The sequence below is a fragment of the Stenella coeruleoalba genome (genome assembly GCF_951394435.1).
Source record: "Stenella coeruleoalba genome assembly, chromosome: 6".
NCBI classification, from domain to species: domain Eukaryota; kingdom Metazoa; phylum Chordata; class Mammalia; order Artiodactyla; family Delphinidae; genus Stenella; species Stenella coeruleoalba.
The window spans coordinates 104,699,977-104,722,849 of record NC_137151.1 but is presented as its reverse complement, the minus strand read 5'-3'; the positions used below and the strand labels follow the sequence as shown (position 1 = coordinate 104,722,849).

The following is a 22,873-nucleotide window of genomic DNA, read 5'->3' as shown; positions in this document are numbered from 1 at the left end:
ATTTCCTAAGCTATTCTTAATAGTATTTTGGGGGGAGTTGTGGCTGATTTCTCATTTAATTAAAACTGGTGGCTTATTTTATGTCTGTATGGTTTTGTGTGTGTCATTTTAGTTTTTAGGACTGCTTTTAGTATAGAAAATGAAATAAAACATTCAGTCTTCCATATTTGAGCAGAATTTTTATATATATCAATATTTGCAATTTCAGGAAGAGAAATATTTTAGCAGAGAGACAAAAAAGGACAGAAATGTCACTGAAGTTCTTGATCAGAAGTTGCAATTTCACTGACACATTAAATGTACATGCTTAACTCCTCAAACTTCAACCAGAATGATAGTAAGAAATAAACAGACAACAATCCCTCCAAGTCATAGACAAGAGCAATAGCAGTGGAGAGAAGATGAAATTTTGGGAAGTGCAAAGCAAATGAATGCTATCTGATCTAACAGTCCAGAGAAGGCTGAAACCAAACAGCTTGCAGCAGTAACATGCACAAGAAGCAAGTCAGTTCTTTCTCCCAGATCCTGGAAATATGGTGACTATGAAGCATTGAGTAAAGCTGAAAATTGGTAGAGTCACTGAAACTTTCCATCAGCAACAGTTAAGACTCTCTCGACTCCCTGATGTCCCTCCCCAGCATATGCAACCTCCTTGGCAGAAGGTAAATGTTTACACTCTGAAGACATTGAACCATCATGGACACGGCCTCAAGGATTCCAGGCACAGATGAGAGGAAGGGTGAGAATCTTCAGTCACCTTCCCCCTTCAGCCAAAGCAGGTCACTGGACGCTTCTCCAGAAGACACAAATCAGCCTATAAAGAAAACACCTGTAGATACTAACCTTTTGAGTTTCCCCCATGATGAGGTCTTCTGGACAAGCCCCTATATATTCTCTAGCTATAAGGCACTGTAGTAAAACTTTAACATTCTGAGGAAAAGTCATTTTTGACCTAGGAATTTTCTCAAATAATCAAGTATGAAGAATAAAGACATTTTTAGATTTTCAAATTCTCAAAACCTTCTTCCAGTTTGCCTTCTTTCTCATAAAGTCAATGTTGGAGGATGGCAGAATATGCCACCCTAAAATATTATATGCCTCTTTGGCATAAGGATTATTTTGAGTTGAAGGCACTTAAAAACAGCAAATGCAGGGAGAGGCTTTCTCTGAATTCCCCGTATCTGCCTAAAGAAGAATGTTACAAAAGGAACTCAACCGACATAAATCCCCTCCCCAGGAATTTCCTCAACAAGGGAAGATTGACTTGTCACAGGATAGACTAGACATCAAAACCACACCCAGACAAACTTTCTCACAAACTACCATATCTCCCGTCTATTCTTCTAAGGGCCCATTCATCGCTCCTAAAAATCATTTATTCTCTCTACTAAGTGGCCTACTCCCCCTACCTTTCCCCTATTACGACAATATATAAGCTCTCGAATCTTACTGCATCTTAGGGTATTCACTTTTTTTCCCAGTAATGTCTTGTGCACGCAATATCAAAAAATGAATAAATTTGTATAACTTTTCTCATGTTAATGTGCCTGTTTTCAGCTTATTTCATAGACCTAGCTATTGAACCTAGAGAGTTAAAGGAAAAAGTCTTTTCTCTCCACAACGTGCAGCACCAAAATGACGGGATAAATCAAGAGAGAATAAAATATGGTGTCCAGGAAATGGGATTCAATAAAGAGGGGCCAAGAAATCTTCTAGGAAATTGCCAAAAGGAGGCTCGAGACAGCAGCTGTGCAGCCAACCCAGAGAGCAAGTGGTCCAGACTAGAACAGGAGAACCCAGGGCTGCAGGGATGATGTCTGTCTCCAAGAGGAAAGAAGACTGTACAAAGAAGGAAATATTATCACAACTTGCTTCAGCTAAAAACAGAATTTCATCATAGGAGGTAAATACTGAATACTGAATTAGTGAAAAATTATGATATAATTATAAATTGGTAGGCTGAAGGGAAAGAAAATGAGTGGGTGGAGGAAGAGAGTGGCAATTTAAGCAAGGTAGCTCTTCTATATTAACAAATGAATAAACAATTTAAAGTAGAAAAATCAATTTTAAATGGAGGTTATTTAAAAATGTGGAGGTAAATAACGGAATAGGCAAAGCTGCTTGATTTCAGAGAATATTTGAGGTGGGGAGGATTAGAACACAAAAATGCAATTTTATTATTTTTATAACTGGAGTATTCTTCATTTTAAAATATATATGTGGATGACCTGGTTAATTATAACATTTGTAACAAGTAAAAAAATTAAGAATATCTGTATCGATATATTTAAGAAAACACTTTAAAGCCCAAAGGTGGGAAAAAAGTGACGTAGAAAATCAGACATTTGGAAATTAGAACATAATAAGATGAATTGATAATTCGCAAATCTACCTTTAGGCAGTTTTTTTTAATGTTAATGGTCTATTAATAGGCACTAAATTAATTATAATTACTTGACTCTCTGTTTCTCCATAATTTTGAAAGCATATAAAATTATATGTATTTTTGTTGTCTGTTTGTTATAAGCGTTTTAGAATATATTCAAGCTCTATTTACAAACCTCTCTAAAATTTGAATCTGGAATTATAACTGTGGTAGACAGAAAGATGTGCCATCCAGATCCCCATTTCAAGCCATGTCCAGCACTGGGGGAGTGTTACCAGCTATCAGCTTCTTCAGTGTCAGCCTCAGCTGCAGAGGGCCACCTTGCCCAAGGTCATACCCTTCTAAGGGCCGGCAACTGAGAGAGACAGAGGTTTAAGGCAAGACCATTTTAGTCCAGTGAGGGGCATAACCCCACTGGGTTGGCTGAGGCTTTGTCAGTTTTTCCCTGAGCCCAGTCCTTATCTCTCTCTTTCACAGCTATTGACAGGACCACCTCTAGGGATATGCGGCCAAGAGCAAATATTTTTTTGTGAGGCTCCTGTTTATATGTTGCATATATGTAACCTATAAACATATATGTTTACATGTTAACAATATACCATATATTGTTTAAACGAAAGATTTTATTTAAAATACATTGTCTCATGTCTCAGTTGGATACTGGCTTCATCTCTTCATGTTCAGATTCTGGAACTATCTTCTTGTTCTTTACTTTCAAATGTGCCACTCATGGCTAATTTCTTTTATCCAGTCATAGGAAAAAATATAGCTATACTATTATGACTTCACAATGCCATCCCTCTTCAGAACTTGTTTATATTGAACAATATAGATATTCTTGGCTCTGCAGTTCTCTAATCTGTTTATTATTTGATGCCCACATTATTGCTCATGACAATACATCATCCATCGTGAATACTGGCTTCCAATGACAGTCTCAAGCGATACTGGGATGCTTCATTGACATTGACCACAAATGAAAGTCTTACACAAAGCATGCAGAAAAGCATGAACAATAATTTATTTTGTGGCCATGCTAACTTTACCACTTGGAATAGTGACACATAAATGTAAAGCAACACATTACACCATAGAATTAGCATAAATGTAAAACAATACATTTTCAAACATGACTACTGTTGAACTCATTAGGTCATAATCACTTCTACACACCACCACTAGCAGAGAAGACAGGCAGGGAGCCTATGACCATGCTACTCATGCAAGGAATGTTTGTCCTTTATCAGGCATGGCTTAAGGCTGACTCAGAAGCCTATAATATAACCACATGGATTAGACAAAAGAAAGGCCATCAACTGGAAGAGTCCATCGGCTCTGTGCAGCACAGTCTCAAAAGCCCTCAAAAGAGACAGGCCCCACCATCCTGGAAGACTGCCTGAAAGTATGCTTCCAAGCCTGAGGAGGAGATGGGTGACCATCCTTGGGTGTTACAAACTAGGATTAGCGCAGCAAATCGGAAGATGGACAGGAGAGAACACATTCATAGATGGACAAGAGCCTACACCCAGATCCCTAAATTGTCCAATGTCCAGATTGAGATGTCACCCCAAATCAGCATGTCAGGACCATTATGACAGCCCAATCCTGTGGGCTGTCTATGGAAGAATTACCATATCAGTAAGCAAGAGCAATTTGCTGACCAGGCCACCTTCCTGGAACCAGGATCCTGATATTGGGGTCCTGAAAAACCGCATAGGCACAAATTCAGGAGCTCCTCAGGGCATCTGGTTGAATCTACACTCAGGAGAGAGGATCAGAGAAGACCCCCAAAAAGGAGAAATGGGGATGCCAAGCATGTTGTCCGGCAGATGGCACTGTCAGCCCCAGACATTCTCAGATATCAAAGGAGGACTTAAAAATCTCAAGAAAGTCACTCCAAATGGTAGAACCCTCTGAGGCTCAGGGTAAGAGCAGGAGGCCAATTTGTCTGAGGATAAGGGTAAAACTGGCTGCTGATCCTTAATAAAGATACCAAAACTCCTTTTGAGTAACTGCTTCCAGACAACACTGCTTTGAGAATAATTTATCTGGGAAGTTATGTAGAATAATCAAAAGTTGTTTAAATTATTAATAAAAGCAAAATTTGTGTGGATTGCTTTGTTGTTGTAGTTTTGAAAAATTTTGTTTCCAAGGGAATTAATTAATTAATTATCAGTCTCCTAGGGCTGCTCTAACAAAGTACCACTAAGTGGGTGGCTTAAAAGAGAAGAAACTTATTCTCTCACAGTGCTGGAGGCTGGAAGTCTAAAATCAAGGTGTGGGCAAGGCCAGTTCCTTCTGGAGGCTGTGAAGGAGAAACTGTCCTGTGACCGTCTCTTTTGACTCTCTCCTAACTTCTGGTGGTTGTTTGCAGTCCTTCTCATAACTTGGCTTGAGGCAGCATAACTCCAATCTCTGTTCTCATTGTCACATTGTGTTCTCCCTGTATGACTCTGTGTGTGTGTGTGTGTGTGTGTGTGTGTGTGTGTGTGTATCTCTTCTCTTCTTATAAGGACACTAGTCACATTGGATTTGGCCCATCCTAATCCAGAATGACTTCAATTTGATTACAATTGCAAAGATTTTATTTCCAAATATGACCACATTCACAGGTACCAGAAATTAGGACTTTAACATATCTTTTGGGGGGACACAATTCAACCTGAAACAAACATTATTCTATAAAAACATGTTTGCTCTAATTTCATTTTCTTATATAGATTTTACAGGAGAGTTGAATACAAAGACATTCTACAGAGGTGAAGAGAGATTGTTTCTAGAAGTAAATGTTAAAATTCTGAGACATAGTTTTAATTATAGCTCAAGGACAAAATATTAAGTCAATAAGAAACTGTAAGAGGATGAGTTGGCATAAAATTACAAGCTTTATATTCAACATTTCAGGAATGTTTCTAATGTAAAAAGTGATAGTAGATTAGAATGCACTAAATAAATTCAGAAACATGAAAATCAATTATGTTGAAACTTTTTCTATTTTTCCCATTTAATGAAAAAGCAACCATTTTATTTTCTTGAAAAAAATTTCCCCCACCTAATATAAACATTGCTCAATGCTTATACTCAAAGGTCAACTCGAAGGGAGATTTTCTCACATCCCATACTACCTCACAGTTTGCTTTAAGTGGCCCCCCTAATGTGATTATTATATTGTATTTTTAAGTATGTCACCCAACTAGACTTTGAGTTCTTTGAGGACAGGGACTTCCTTATTTCTGTAATTCCACCATCTTTAATAATGCCTGACACATATTAATAGTTAAGTAGATATTCTAGAATCAATTAATAAATGAGTGTATAAATCCATGATTGAAAGACCTATGAGTAATGATAAATCAACTTTTAACCCAGGGGCATTCCTCAGAAAGTAAAAAATGTAGATCATTTTCTTTAAAAGTAAAAAAGCTTTAATGTCAGTTCATATTTCAAGGAAAACAATGAAATGTTACAAAAGATCTTGGGCTTCATTTTGTTATCAATCCTTAGTAAAATGTATGGGCACCTATTAAAGAAAAAAATGATTGGGCCTTAGTGATGAATTGATTATTTTTATTATACCATTACTTAAATACACAAAAAACTAGCTATAACTTTTCACAGCTGATGTGAATTTCAGAGTATAATTTCATGTGAGTAAGAAATGTATCTTCTTTATCTTTCTCTGTCTTAACTGAGTTTCTTTGAGCAAAATTTCTTAGGTTGTCCCATTTTATAACAGCACTGGAGATAAGACCATAAGAACCTAAATATCTTCTGGCATCACTAAAATAATTCATTAATAGTTCACAGAAGTCTCAATAAAAACTTTTGGTTCCTGTTCTGTGGCCTATTTTGGTTCAGTAGCTCTCTTTCTGGTACTTCTGTTCCATTATCGGGAACACAGGAATCATTGGGCAATTCCTACTCCATGCTGAAGGGCTGAAGCTGTGATGTTGTCTGTCTAGACACACCATGCAGCAGTTTCTTTTCTGGAATCTTGTCACATCCCTAGGGCTATACTTAGGAAATGGGGCACAGATTTCTTGTGTTCTTGGACCACACAAAATTAGTTGGAGGTAAGGGAAAGGGAGTAGGCCCTGCTCTTAACACATTATGTTTCTCCACTGTGATTTAACTATTCCAGGAACCTTTTCTGCTCACCTAAGGGCCAAAGTTCTCCTAAGTAAGAAAGATTCTCTTTTTCCTCTTTCTCTAATTCTCTGTCATATTTTCCCCCACTGTGCAGAAGTACAGCACCAAACTATTCCAACTGTGATAATGGCAACAGGAAAAAGGGACTGCCATGGTAAAAAAAATCAGTTAATATTTCAATAATTTCTTTGATTCACATCTTATGCTTGTGTTAGGCAGAGCAGATGCACAAGCATGGATGGCTCAGGAAGCACTCCGTATGAGAGCAAGGGGACAGGAAGCTACTGAGGGAAGCAGGGGTTGGAAGTAGGGGTCAAAGTACAGAGGAATTTAGTTTTCATCTTTCCATAACAGGAAGTTGTCAATATGATAGTAAAATATAAATGCTACATGGTAGGTTTTCCTGTTTTGAAAGAATTTAGTGATTTTGGAGGATGAATTGGAAGTAGGAGAAATCAGTAGGAGGCTACTGAGTCCAGGTAAGAAATCAGGAAGACCTAATTTAAGTAACTTTTACAATGATTCAAATAACATGGATATCTACAAATATAAACTACTTATTTATTGGTTAGATATTTATTTAGTTCATTTCATGATTATATACAAGTTATGTTTTGCAGAAAATAAGTCATCTTAGATATTTACTTCGAATAAAAAATCAATTTACTTCTAAGTGATAAAATTTGAATATGATTATTAAGAGCCTTTAAAGACCCTTGATGCTGATAATAAGGGAACTATTATAATTTATCACATTAACACAGCTTTAGAACAGCATCTGTGATTAACCTAGAAAAATGTGTAGATTACTTATATTATCAAAAAGATTACATCCATCATAGTAAAATAACTTAATGGGATTCCATTTTAGGAATGGATAATAATTAATTATCTGGGTTATTAGCACAATTAGCATAGACTTGTATCTGTATTATCATAAATAATTTCAATTTTATAAATTATATTTCACTTTAGATCTATGAGAACTGAGAAAGTTAAAAATTAAAAATAATGACATTATGCTAAATTTCGATAGAACTTTTTTAATGAAGTAAACCATAATTATAATATTTTTATATTATTTAGCCTAAACCTTCATTGAGAATAAAATATTCATTTAGGAAAGTCAACTGCATGGAGGGCAGCATTACAAGTGAATACCGTGGGCGCATTTCCTCAGCAGCCATGCACTCCTCAATAAACCACAATGTGAGAAATAATCTCTTGGTTTCTTTTGGACTGCTTATACTGAATTTACTATGGACCATCTAATTTTCCTATCAGCCTCTTTAAAATCCTCATATTATTGAACTCTTTGCAAAAGAGCGGCCACTCCATCTTTTCAAATCTCTCTTCTATCTTGGGTTTTGCAATACCATTCTGCCCTGGCTCTCTATCATACTCACAGTCAACCTGCTTGGCTTCATTCACTACTTCTACCTTCCTTTATAGAATCCTGATTTTGGTCCAGGTATTGAACTCTCCTCCATATAGCAATATGCTTTGTGACCAAAGCTATAAGGGAAAACTCAACAGTCCATGGTTGGAAGAGAGGATTTCTTTCTCTTTCCTATTGTGTATACATTTGCTGCTGCAATCATTTCATAAACATTAAGGGGATCAGCCTAATTATAAAACAGAAAGATGATGTGACAGAGATTCTATGTGCTTACTAACCTCAGCATAGGTTGCCCAGTCTCCACTGCAGCTAATTCAATACCATATGACTAAGTTCTGGAGATGTGTAATACTCCCAGGGCTGGCCATGAAACCCTCACAGGGATATTCCACTCTTTTTTAACTCTTCTCAGAACCTCAAAGGTCATGTGTTAAAGATGTCTGAGTTACAAAAGTAAATCCTAACTCGCTGAGATTTCCTGAGTCAACATTTGGAAAAAAGATGCCCAGAAAAGCTATCCAAATAGGAAAATCTCCATTGTCCAGGTTTTAGTGAGAAAAAAAATTTTATTGTATAAGTCCATGAAGCTCAAAATTGCCTAAGGACATGTATAAGAATGGATTGGAGGCAGAGTTATAAAAGAGGTATCTGGAGAGCTAGCTTGGAGGTCCCTTTCTCAAAGTACTACATCCAGAGTAGAGAATGACTCAGCCACATTTACCATACTACATGTTTGGAGTAGAATCAGTACATTTATATACCAGCTTATCCAAAAGTTTAGTTTGTTTTTTGTTTAAATTACGCTCTACCCCCTTTATATGCATTTCTGCCTATTATTGACTTTTCGATGCCATTGAAAATTTGTTTCATCATTGCAATAACAGATTTTTTTCTTTTTTTGCCACACCATGCAGCTTGTGGGACCTTAGTTCCCCAACCAGGGATTGAACCCAGGCCCACAGCAGTGAAAGCTCAGGGTCCTAACCACTGGACCATCAGGGAATTCCCGCAATAACAGAGTTTAACTCTGATTTTTATATATTAAAAGCCATTTTAGCTAATCAACCTAAAATATAATCTGTACTTCTCTGTAACAAAAATATAATAGTATTTTATTTCATTTTTCTCCTAAACGTGAAAGGAAAATTACACATCTATAATGTTTTATTGGGCTTCACAAATAAAACAAAACTTAGAATCAAAGTATTGTGAGTACAAATATTTTAATAAAAAATAAAAGTTTGGAAAAAATACACTATATTTTTATATTTATAGATCAGTTCCTCTATTTTATATAGCCCTAATCTATTACTTTATGTCTATCAAAGATGAGACTAGAATGAACATGAGACCCTAAAGGAAACACAGCATTGTACTTTTGAAAGGTAAGAAGTATCTCCAGAATAATTTAAGCTTGACGGTAGAAAAATTTTAATTTAAAAATACAGTACTAGGAAAGTATTACTATGTCAAGGATAAGAAATCCCAGGGAAAAATGAATCATGATATAAAGGCCCTTCCTAGCAGCAACAATCCATTTCGATGTGCTTTGGGTTTAAAGAAAAATTTTTAAATAAAAGAAATAATAATTATACAGTAGAAGAACCTTACATTTGTTTCCTTAAATCAAATTTTGCTTTTAGAACTAGTTTACTTCAAAACACTACAACCAAAAATGCAGGATTATAGTTTAAGAAGACACTAAGTGATTTATTTAAATATATTTATTTTCTGAATCTGGAAACAATGGTATTTTCTCTGAAATTGGCCTTCAAATCATGTTAGCTTTTGACTGATATTTCAAAAGTAGTGGCATTTGAAATTCATTCCTGCTCGAAAATCCAGGTCCCTACCTGAGCTGTCCATCCTGGTTTAGTTGACATAAAAAGCTAATAACATCATATGAAATTGTTCTCTCCAGTCAGTCTGAATATAAGTCAATGTGTAAATATCTGAATACCAAATAAGATAGCTTTGCATGAAAGAGACAAATTATTAAAAATAAGTTGAGCTTTGAGGTTTAAACTATGAAGAAAAGAAACACAGTGCTATGAAGGGAATAATGTGGATTATTCCCTAGTGGATCAGAGAAGTTCTTTCTGTATGAAACATACCTGAGAATTATGTATGGATTAACTGAACTCATTGTATTCAATTTTTCATTTCCAATTCACTAATTAACTAAGGCCAATTTTGTTTTACCACTATCCCCATGAAAAAGTGACTCTGTAATATTTAAGGTGACTTGTAATATTGCAGGTATATTTTTAGACCAAATCAACTTGACCTCGCAGTGGCATTCAGGATTGTTGACCATGTCTCCCATTTAGTTTTCCATGACATATTGCTTTCTGATTTCAGTGGTCCTATCTGCCTATCCTTTTACTTTCTTCTTTCACATCCTTTTGACTTAGTCATTAAATGAGTAATTCAAGCTCCATTTTAAGGTCTTCTACTCTTTTCCCTCTTACCCTCAAACATTTCCTCCATCCTGATCACTTACTGTCATATATATATGAAGATGAATCACATCTTTAATCTTCAGTCTATTATCACCTCTGAACTCCAGATCCATATTAGTTTGATGTCTCACAGGCACATACAACTCACAGGCTCACAGGTATCACATTGACCACCTCCACCCAAACTTTGTCCTCTGTGAAATGCACCACCAACAACCCATTCTGAGGTTTTACAGAGGACAATATAACAAAGAGCATGTACCATTTCTAAGAATAAGGGTATAGTTATATCATCAACATCTAAAATATCCATTATACACTCAAATTCCACTGAACATCTTTTAAGTTATAACCAAATAGAAAACTATAAACCATTAAAGGGCTATATATACTAAAACTGCTCATCTCTTTTTCTTCTCTGTTTTTGACCTTAATTCTTATAATTGCACCAAAGATTTCAGGCAAAGGTTTAATAAGTCATAGTGAATTCCTCAGAGATATTTATGAACCATGTTTATGATGTGGTAAATATTTTGGTCTCCTCCACCTAGAAATATTTATAGAAAATATCAACAGTCAGTCAAAGGCTGTGGGAATTTACTTTCATTTATCATTTAAATTACTGGAGAAAAGCACACAATGTGATGGATACTGTTTCTATTTAGTAAGCTTAAAGTGTAAATCGTTTATTTTTCCTGAAGATCTTGCTCCAGTCAAATGAGTAATCTACTTCTCTATCTAAAACTGTCATTTCTTACAATGCGTTACTGTAACTTTTTTAAAAAAAATGAAGGAGTAAAGAATGATCAGATCTGAAAAAAGACTTAGTTCTAGAATCACAGGTTAGAGCTTAAGCAGATGGCAACAGAGATTCAGGTGGCACAGCAAGTCATGTTGACCACAAATTACCAGTTTTCAGTCAAACAGCATCAGAATTCAAAGGTGAAGCTCAATAGGTGTACAATACTTACAGGTCCAGGTTAGTAATTGAAGAATGGCTTAACTCTATTTTTGTATGTAAAAGGGGCCCTGTCTCAGGTCACTACATTGGTGAGAGGAGACCCAGTCAGAGGAAGAGGATAGAGACAGCAGATGGGCAGAACATCTACTGAGTATATATCATGTTCCAGGAATAATGCCATGTACTATTATGTAGACCATTTCATTGAATCCTTACAGCCTGGGAAGTGTTTTCTTTTTCTTGATCTGTCCAGGTCATAGACCAATGTCCTGAGTACATTTGACAAGTGTTGCCAAATAAATGGCTGCTTGCATGATTACCTGTGGCAATTTTCTTTTTACTACACAATGCTAAATATTACAAGAGGACCTTCAAAACTAGTAACAGAGAAAACACCCAGAGACACTAGTTGGAACCCATGGGAATATACTACAAATTAGGGAACAAGTGACTGGTTAGCACTGATTACCATGAAACCTAGCAGAGATGGGAAACTGCATCATGTAGTTGAGACTTGTTCAACATCCATTCCTTTTAACAACAACCAGGCTTTTTATTTTTTTTGGAGCCGCCCACCCTTTATTATCAGCTATGTGGATTGATACCATCCCCATCTTAAGTACTGATTTTTTTATATCAGGATAGTGACCATTTTCCTCGTCACAATATTCAACTATGGGACGGCACTTAATCCAACCAGTCAATGAGACACAGGGTAGTACTTGCCTAAACTTGCAGGAAAGAGAACTTCCATTCTCTTTCTTTAAGAGCTGTGGAAGGAGATCCTTCCCTAGATGGCGTTGTGAAAGAATATGAAGTCTAGAACCACTTCAGCCATTTTGCTCCACTGAAAGGAGAACCTGGAGTCTGAGGATAATGCTAATACAAAAGGCAGAATAAACAAAAAACAGTGAAATCAGGTACTTAGTGATATTTTTAAACACTGAATTGAGCTTGACCTGAAGCCACTCCTACTTCTGATCGTCTCAGTTTATTGATCCAATAACTCCCTTTCATCTTTTAACCAATTTATGTTGTATTTTTCAGTCACTTTCAACATAAAGTTTCCGAACTTATACTGGTGGCAGATGGGATCTCAGCATGGCTCAGCTGATAAGTAGTCTCCAAAATGGCCATCAGGAGAGTTATTTAATGAGTCCCAGTGCAGAAACTGACAGGGTGACATCTAGTGATACCTACGTTATAAGTGGATAATATAATTTTAAAAGTTGGCTATATGCATAGCACAGGGAGATCAGCTCAGCACTTTGTGTCCACCTAGAGGGGTGGGATAGGGAGGGTGGGAAGGAAATGCAAGAGGGAGAAGATATGGGGATATATGTATATGTATAGCTGATTCACTTTGTTATAAAGCAGAAACTAACACACCATTGTAAAGCAATTATACTCCAGTAAAGACGTTAAAAAAATAATAAAAATAATAAAAATATGAAAGTTGGCTCTAGAAATATGACTGCACACAAAATATTCACTCAATCCATGCATTCATTCCTTCAACACACACCAGGCACCTCCTGTATGTCAGGGGCTGTTCATGATCAGACACGGTCTGTTTTCTCAAGAGTCCTTGCTGAGGGTTTGGGAGACATAAACATATAAATATATCATCTTTGGGATTTAATAGGACCTGTTCTATATGCCCCTTTATTATATTATGCATCTAGTACCAAGAGGGTAGAAAGGAGGTTTGATTTATAGGTGGAGGTTTCTTTAGGTTTCTTGATATTTACAAATAGAAAAAGGTGGGAAATGCATTCCAGTCAAAGGAACATGGCTAAGACATGAACATCTGAAAAGACTTCACTGAGTCTAGAGCATAGTGGTATAGAGGCTAGCAGTACAGTAAGAGATAGAAAAATAGGCTGCAGCTAGATTGGGAAGAGCCAAGTGTGTCTTGAGGGCTTAAAATATAATTAAAAATTTTAAAGCAGAAATACGATATCAGATCACTTTAGAAAGATTACTATAATGACAGTAAAGAGGATAAATTAAAGTTGAAGGAACAACTGGAGGTAGAGAGATGAGTAGGAGGCTGTTGGGGGAGCCTAAGTGACAGTTGATGGACTGTGAGAAATGAATAGTGCACAACTCATTTTGGATACAGAATACACAGACTTAAGTGACTGATTGAATGTGATAGTAAGTGGTCAGGAGGACCTAAGATTCACAGATCATCTTAGGTAACTATATGGATGATAATGAATGACACAAACCAAAATGGGAGAAAGAAGAAGGTGAAGGTGGAGGGGAGGGGATGGTAGAAGAGGGAATTGGCTTTGAGAACTACTAAGTTTGATGTGCTCACAAGACACGGAAGTTGAAGTGTCCTATTTTATAAGGTACTCTGAGTTACTAGCGATTGCCTTGGGATGATGTCAGTAATTTTAAATTAAGGTTGGATTCAAAGTACAAATATTATTACATATGTTGGATGTATACATCTAATAAAAAGTTTTATTATGTCCCTTAGATTATAAAACACTATTGATAGTGGCCACATAAAAAATTGCCAAAATTAGTTTAAGATTTAAACCTACTGGCACAAGCACTGATATTTACAGCTCATTCACCATATAACTATGAACAGCAAGAAAAAAATAAATTATGGGATATCATTTCATGTGCATCAATTTAGTACGGATTAAAGACAAGGTCTTGGCAAGTTTAGGTGAGACAGCCCAAGTAATGACAAAAATTGCTGAAACCACTGATTACTTGTACTTCATCAAATCTTGTCATCTCTAACTTTTAAACTGAATTATTAGTATATGTGTGAATATGATATAGTTTGAAACACTAAATAAATTGTTAAAAAGAAAAAGAAATATATTGATACTTGTCCTAAACCATCTTGCCTGACATTCTGTATTACAAAGATTAACCTTTGCTTTTAACTTCCATTTCTTTTTCTATTACACAGTAGATAATAGGAAATACTAGTAAGCAGCTAAGCAAGAAAGTAGAGTGAGAGATAGTTTCCATATTTATTGCAAAATTATTATTGCATTATCATTCCATGAAATTTGACTTTCCTCATCATAATAATATACTCCAGAAAAAGTTTTATGTAAAAACTGAAGGACTAGTTGTTTGTTTGTTTTTTTTGCAAAAAGTGAAGCTATGTCCTAAGGGAGACTAGCATAATTTCATTTTTACCAGCCTTAGTTAATAAGTGGGATTTTTATGCATTGTTGGTGCTACATATAATTGCTATATATAATTATAATATGCCCAACAATACCTTCTTGTAGGTCACTGTGGTTATTATTATGGATATGGATAATTAAAACAGAATGAAAAACTGTTATAGCCCCAGAAGGGTAACTGTCAGTATCTCTGTGAGTCTATGCAGCACTGGAACTGAAAATGCTTTGTGCATCATCTGTGACCAATGAAAAGACCTTTCCATAATTTTAGCTGTAAGTTGATCCACAAAACAAATCAGGGCACCTTCTGGAAGATGACAGCTGCTCAACAAATCCAAAGTGCCTAAACAAACTTAGTTTAAAGCTGAAGACAGATATGTGCAAAGGCACTAAAGACGATCCGAAATAAATTGAAAATCTAAGCTCCTAATTAAATGATGTATTTATTTATGGAACACACCTAAAAAGATAAATGGGTCATAAAAATATATGTTTACATTTACTGTAAATTCATGTACCTTTTCCTTCTTAAAAGTTTAGGCCATAAATATTATCATTATTTAATGGAAGCTAACTGAATACCTTAGTACTTTGACAGTAAATTACAAAACCAGCACAATATATCTTCATATTATAGAAAATGTTTTAAAGTATTCTGTACACTACTTGTAAGAAATGATTACAAATATTTTTATTTGAATATAATTATTACCCTTCTAAGGAGAATTTTTTGATGCTTCAAGAAACTATAAGTTATTTTCCTTTGATAATTCAAAGTTTAAATATACACTTTGCTCTAATATATTGCTTGTCTGTTTGGGGATAAAAACAGCATAAAAATTACACTACGACTTAAGCTTATTATAAATATACATTGTAAAATGCCAGTTAAATGTATAGTTATAAAAAGAATTTAATATTTAACTTGGAAGCTCACATTTTAGAATATAATCGTGGTTTTTATAAACATATATAATTTATACCCAGAACAAGATGAGAAATATTGACCCATGCTAAAAAATTACATTTCTATAACACCCATTTTTTTTGCATTAAAAGGTACTTAGTCACTTTTTCCATTTCTGGTGACTGCTTCGATGGAAGTGCATGGAATAGTACTGACATGAACCTAACCACTTGCCAGGGAGCACACATAGCTATGAACTGTGTTCACAGGAGAATCTAAGGGTCCCATCCACATCTAAGTCCACTTGGAAGTTTAATAGGCCTCCCAAACTTAACATGCCAAACCCCACATTCCAAACCTGGCTCTCCCTTAGCCTTGAAATTAACGGCCACTCTGTCTTCACTGGCTCTGACCATAAACCTTGAAGTCAACCCTAATTGCCCTCTCTCTCACCCGACATCCTGCCAACCCAAAAATCCTGCTCACTCTCTCATCAAAAAAATTCTTACCACTTAGCCTCTATAACACTATCATCCTAGGCCAGGAAATCTTTACAGTTCTCTTGAATTATTGAAATAGCTCCTAACTAGTCTGCCAGCTTCTACCCTTAACCCCCATTGACAGTCTAATTTCCATACAGTAGTCAGAGCATCTTGTTGTTATATAAGCCAAATTGCATAATTCTGCTCAAAATCCTCTAAAAACTTTCCAACATTCTCAGAATAAAATTCACAATCCTCCTTACTATGATCTATAAGGCCCTAAGTCACACTCTCTCTGGTCCCCAAATACCTAACTTAGTTTTCTCCTCCTCTTCTGCAAGCTCACTTACTCTGTTTATACTGGACTCCTTGTTGGAACATTTTGGACATGTTCCCACCTCAAGGGCTTTGCATTCGTTGTTCTCTCACCTCTAACCGTCTTCCTTATTCTCTGCATGTATCACTTTCTCACCCACTTCAGGTTTTCACTATGCATCACCTTCTCAGAACAGCCCTGGCCTCTGTGTTTAACCTCAAGCCAACAGGAACCTCTATTCCATTTCCCTCTGTCTGCTTTGTGTTTCTCTATAGCACTATGGTCATCAAACATACTATAGCATATACGTGTTCACTACTGTTTATTACTTGTTCCCTGTAACACATGTAAGCTTCCTGGGAACAGATTTCTATGTATTTAATTAATTGTCCAGAATAGTGTCTGATAAATGCTCAATAAATTTTTGTAGAATGAATGTGAAAGTACCTTCAGTCTGTTTTTTTTAAAATTCCACTCATCTTATAGAGCCTAACTCATCCATTTTCACAAAAATATAGTGCATTAGTCAGGGCAATTAAAGCAGTACCTCACACAAAGCATGATGAAGGTTGGAGAACTCTCCAAGCACACATGACTCAGAGATCCACATGCCTTCTAGCACACAGTTTGTCACTTCCAAAGTCCTCTGATTCCAGCTATGAGGATGAAGTCAGAGACAGCAGAGAATCCCAATGGGGGTCTTAAGGGTTAACACACTTCAGAAGAATGGGAGATAAGATCTTCCAGTGGGCCCAGGGAGGAGGAAACTGAATTGGTGAGAATCTAGCTAGTCTCTAGCCACCCATAAACTAGAAAAATACTAAGATTTCATGTACTTTTTCATTTTTATAAAGTACTTTAAAATTTATGCTGCATGCCTACTAAAAACCATGGTGGAAATTAAGTAGAATGATAGGACTGACAGTGACTGGAGGAATGAGGAGTAAAACATTAGTCACATATTTCAGGAACTGCCTCTCCAAGGAGGTGTTATTTGAACTGAGATTTTAGAGATAAGAATGAGCCAGGTGTGCACAAACTGGAGAAGTAACAACACAAGTAGAGGGAAGAGCTAGTGTAAAGACCTGGGGGCAGAGAGAAGTGAGGCATGTTTGCAGAATAGTGAGAAGACGGGGTAGCTGAGAGTCCTGGGCAAGGAAGCAGGGGAGAGCATGTGGTCAACACAATGGGAGGAGGGCAGGAGTCCCAACTTGCAGAGCCTTGTAGGCCCCAGTAAGAAGTTTGGATCTTACTTTAAAACAAGGGGAAGACATTATTGTACCAAAAGCAGCGAATCTTATCTGATTTACATTTTTAAAAGATCAGTTTGGCTATTGTGAAGTAAGTGAATTACTGGGTAACGTGGGGTGAATTAGTAGGCTTTTGCAATAGCAAGAGAGATGGTCATGGTAATATAGATAGAGAGAAGTGGGAAAATGTAAATATGTTCTGGAGGAAAAGCCTATCAGACTTACTCTTAGATTTAATGGTGGGAATTGCAGGGTGAGAGAATGAGTAGTTAAAACTACTCCTAGGCTTTTAGCTTTAGTAAATTAATACAAGTTTACATTTTGCTTTTGCAAAAATGGGGAAGATCAGGAGACCCATTTTTCTGAGGGAAAATAAGAGTTCTTCCTGAGCATGATAATTCGGAGAAGCCTATTCGATATTCAAACTCAAGAGAGATGGCAATGGTAGAGATATTCCCAAGGTGATTATCTATCACTATATGGAGAGTGTTTAAAGTCTGAGCTTGGAAGAGGCCACCTAAGAAGGTGCAGACAGTGAAAAAATGAAGCTCTGAGGCTGAGCCTGGGGCAATTTATCAACTGGAAGTCTAGCAGAAGCGAAGCAGCCTGCTGAGAAGGCACTGAGTAGGACAGCCTGGGACTCAGCAGGAAGACCAGGACCATGCAAATAATGGGAGTCAGGAGAGTAAACGCAGAGGTGGTGGTTGTATTGACTGCAGCTGAGAGGAGAGGAAAATGAGAATGGAGAAGTGGCCACTGGCGGTGGACACCGAAGCAGGGAATGACTGACAAGAGTTACTTCCAGAGCAGAGGAAAGGAAGGGAGCTCCACTGGAGGGGAGAATGGAAGCGCAAGTGGAAGCTGTTAGCTCAGTCAGCAGTACTGTCAACTTTTTTACTGAAAGTGAGCAGAGCAGCTTCTAGGAAAACAGCATAGGTTTGGTGGGGGGTTGTAGGTTCAAGAAAAAGTCTTTTTTTTAAACTAATAGGAGTTACTGGAGTATATTTTCTAGGCTGATGGGAACCATCCTGTGAAAGTAGGAGAAAGACATCTATCTCAGAACTTAAAAACTCTGTTAACTAATTTGATTTAAAATCCTTCTGGTTCTTCAACCTATGAAACTGCACTCTATTAAAAATGCAAATTAGTAAGACATTAAAATTCTTTTAATTATCTGGAATTTAATATGCATTTATTTTATTATGACCTTGTTGGAAAAATATACTAAAATACATTTTAGTAAATCTGTGTTTTCCAGGGAAAGAACGCACAATTAAATTCTCCACTTAAACACAATCTAATTAATTATTTTAATACTTAAGTTTAAAGCAATTATCCTACGTCAAGCTTGTCAGGGGAAAAAAGTATCTTGGCCAAACTCATAGGTTATATAGTGGTATGTTACTGACATACCTGTATGCTTGATTGTAAAAATAGAAACTATTTCCTTGGGCTTTTTCTATAAAATACCTTGTGGTTCATTCACTGTTTTATGGTCTGCTTTTGAGTTAACCAGACCTGATACAAAATTTTTCTCTGTGTTTCTCAAGGTCTCTGAGCCTCATCTGTGTGCGTGTGTGTGTGTGTGTGTAAGAGAGAGAGAAAAAAAGAAAAAAAATATATATATATGGAGAGAGAGAGCTGGGGGAAAAATAGCTGAATCTTGGCATTGAAAGATGCTTTGTAAAACAGTTTATTGTTATTATTGATATTCTTTCATGATCATTGTCATTACTATCATTGTTATTTTGATGAAGTTAAGGAACCTATATACCATAGAGGAAGAACTTTATTTCCACTGATGATAATTGAAAAACAAAATAAATAAATTCACAGTTACTTATAAAACAAAAAACATTTTTTATTCTTTAAAGAAACATAATTGAGTCAATAAACATTATACTATTAAAGACCTATAAAGTACCAAACCTCTGTGTGTGTATATGGGGTGGTGGGAGCGGGGTGATTCAGTTTTAAATTAAGAACAGAGAATATGAAATTATCTGAGAAACACTAGAAATTTACAGTTGAATTTTATATTATGGCTAGTTAAGGATTGGTGGTATAGAATGAGAGTACAGAGAAAGTAGTAGAATAAAATAGGTGGGAGAGAGAAAAACAAACCTGTGACCAAGAAGAAATGGCGGTATAACGAAGCGAAACTGAGACAAATTGGAAAAGAAGAAACAGGCCAAATAAAGGCCCAGGTAAATGAGTTGGCCCAAAGTCACAGCTTAATTTTCCTTTGAGGTATGTTACACTAGAAGATTAGTGATTAGTTTTCTAATCACAATTCTTTTTTTTGCTTTTTTTTTACGGCCTAACTCATAATGCTAGAATCTTCTCTCCTCATGGGCTAACTAGTGAAGATTATGACAGAGAAATTATTCCCTGGGTTGCAGTAGTAGTTATCAGGGCAACTGTCTTTCCAAAGTCTGCAAATAAATTAATCTGGAATCCAGACTTTGTTTCTGACTAAGAGTCAAATGTTTCCCTCTTTCTCTTCTCCACATTTTCATTTAGTAAATGCTTTTCCCTTAACCTCCACTAATCGTTGGTCAACATTTCCCATTCTCTCTGTAAAACACTCTGGCTGTGCTAGCAGTGCCCTGACTGCTCAGAGCTTCCAGACCATGCCCCAGCAGACCAGCACAAGCCACTCCCACCAGCTAAGGTCCACTATCACAAAGAGTCAGAGGAGTTTGTTACTAAACCTCATAAGCCAGTTGCATTTGCTACTATAATGTAATTAAAAACTAATCAAGGTGACGAAATATAAGTGTGATAAGAAGAATTGCTATCAATGAAAATTAAATTAATGCCATGGAAATGTGAGGAGATCATCTTCTGAGCGTCTGAAGTTCTTGTTTCAGATTAAGAAAATCATAAAATTGTTAGTGATACATTATTGGTATAGCTTATGCAAGAAATATAATGTAGAATTCCAATCAACAGTCACTTAAGGAAAGAAAAAGCCATGGCCTTACATCAAAAGACTGTCATGTGAATGCAAATGAACTGTTTTAAGTTGAAATAGAATACTTAAGGTATGAATGTATCATTATTATGGTTCCTTTTACTAACAGATCTTTTCAATTCATTAACCTACTGGTTTTGGTCATGGCAGAGTCTTGCTACATGAAAATAATCAAACAAATAGGTCTTAGAAAGTGAATATACATACAGTCATCAAGAGCAAGGTAAACTTTGCAAAATAAAACAAAACAAAACAAGAAAAACCTCACCACAGTTAAGTGTAGGTTATTAGAGTTGGTTAACATCCTCTTCTGAGACATTTTTCCTCATTAAGTATAAAAGGAGCAATTACATAATGTTTGCTATACATCTTTGTACAAATTTCTTAAAAATCAATAATATAAACGGGATTATATGAACAAATACAAGAAAACAATATTACTTACCTAAACCATAATTAAAATGATGTATCCATGATTATTTACAAAAGCTGACCACTTAGTAAAATTTTAAAGTACCATAGAAATCTACTGTAGAATGTATATTTACTGATTCTCCACAGAAATATTTTTCTCAAACACTCTGAATAGGAGTAGTATAAATTTTATAAGATTTAAAATGTTTCCTATGAATGTAAATATGCAGATTCATAAAACTTATTAGCAAGTAATAAGTTTTGCTTTTAAACTGATGTGATTATGGTTCACAAAACTATGGTCCTCAAAACAAAACAAAATAATGCGTTAATGTGGAAAAAAACATACACTGATAAAATTTTAAGTAAAATAATCAAACGAAATGCATAGCTGCTGAGATCCTATTTTTAAAACAAATCCTACAAACCTCTCTAAAAACAATCTGTGCTTTATTTTAAGCCAGAACTGCAACCTCTACATTAAAAATGCACAGTAGTGCACTTAGGCTGTACTGCCACCAAGTGCCTAAACCAGTTAGTTTTGAGACTCTTGCAACAGCTTTAAGAGGATTCTTTCAGTGCTATAAGTAGCAATTTCAGAAACAGGCTAAGAGCAAAACACTTTGACCATAAACAGCTATAAGAGTATCAAAATTTAGACATGACAATAAAATCTCAAAGGTATTAATAAAACATCAAGAATCTTACCAGCTCACTGGAAGTTCGTGAAGTCTAAATATGTCATTCAGCTTGTAGTCAAATTTTGCTGGACAAATATTTTCTTTGCATAAACACAGGTTTGGATTTGGTTGCATATCAGAGGGAAACACTGAATCCTAGAGAAAAAAATATAGCAAGAGTTCTGTGTAAAATAGACAACTCATTGCAAACACTGATACAGTTTTATTTAATATTATATTAGAATATAAATGCTACTATTATAATCCATCAGGATTTACCTTAAATTCCTTATTCCTGATTTTAGTTTTGAGAAAATATGTAAAAAACATAAAATTTTAAATAAGGCATATATCTACTTGCATAAATCTAAACTGCATACTACACGGTAAAAATTACTTGAAAAAAATCCCCTTATTGAATTACAATGAAGCACAATATAGCATTGTCTTATATTATTGGTCTATTGTCCTTTTGCAATGTTTCCATCCCCAACAATAACATCAACAAAATCTGTGATTATTTTTATACTCCTTTTGTTCTCTATAAGTGGGGAACTAAACACATTTTAATTGGATAACAAAATAACATTTATTAATTGATAATTACGGTTTTCTTTAAATCTGAGGACATAGGGCTAAATTAAAGGTACTTACTAAAGATAAAAAATTTCTGTCATAATCATTTTAAATCTCACATACATTAGAATCGACATCTTCCATGTGTTGCTCATTTCCTCCCCACCCAGCAAACTCTAACGAGAGATAAAAGATCATTTTCAGCCCATGACAAAGTGGTCTCTCCTCAGTGGAAAGAAGACATGCTATGAATAGCACTTAATTAACACTTAATGATGGATGGATTAATGGTTCAATTCTACACAAAAAGGAAGTAATCAATCCGCTTACCCTTAACACTTTAAAACTGCCTTTAAAAGAGGGAGACATACTATTCATTTGCACACTCATTCATTTATTCAAAAAATATTTATGAGTGCTACTTTATCCCAAACATTATTCTAGGCATAGGGAATCCACCAATGAGCAAAGCAGATAAAAAGATTTGCCCTGGGCTTCCCTGGTGGTGCAGTGGTTGAGAGTCCGCCTGCCGATGCAGGGGACGCAGGTTCGTGCCCTGGTCCGGGAAGATCCCACATGCCGCGGAGCGGCTGGGCCCGTGAGCCATGGCCACTGAGCCTGCGCGTCCAGAGCCTGTGCTCCGCAATGGGAGCGGCCACAACAGTGAGAGGCCCACGTATCGCAAAAAAAAAGATTTGCCCTTGTGGAGGTTACATTGCAACAGATTCTTTATTATATCCTCAGAGT

At 35.9% G+C, this 22,873-nt stretch overlaps 1 protein-coding gene across 1 annotated transcript in view; it reads right to left on the bottom strand.

The window, feature by feature from the left end:
• SPAG16 (sperm associated antigen 16) overlaps nucleotides 1–22,873 on the bottom strand; it is an 885,716-nt gene that overhangs the window by 720,581 nt on the left and 142,262 nt on the right. Inside the window, exon 10 of the mRNA XM_079924326.1 lies at nucleotides 21,579–21,706. Coding sequence (XP_079780452.1) covers nucleotides 21,579–21,706 — 128 coding nt within the window. The remainder of the gene's footprint in view (nucleotides 1–21,578; nucleotides 21,707–22,873) is intronic.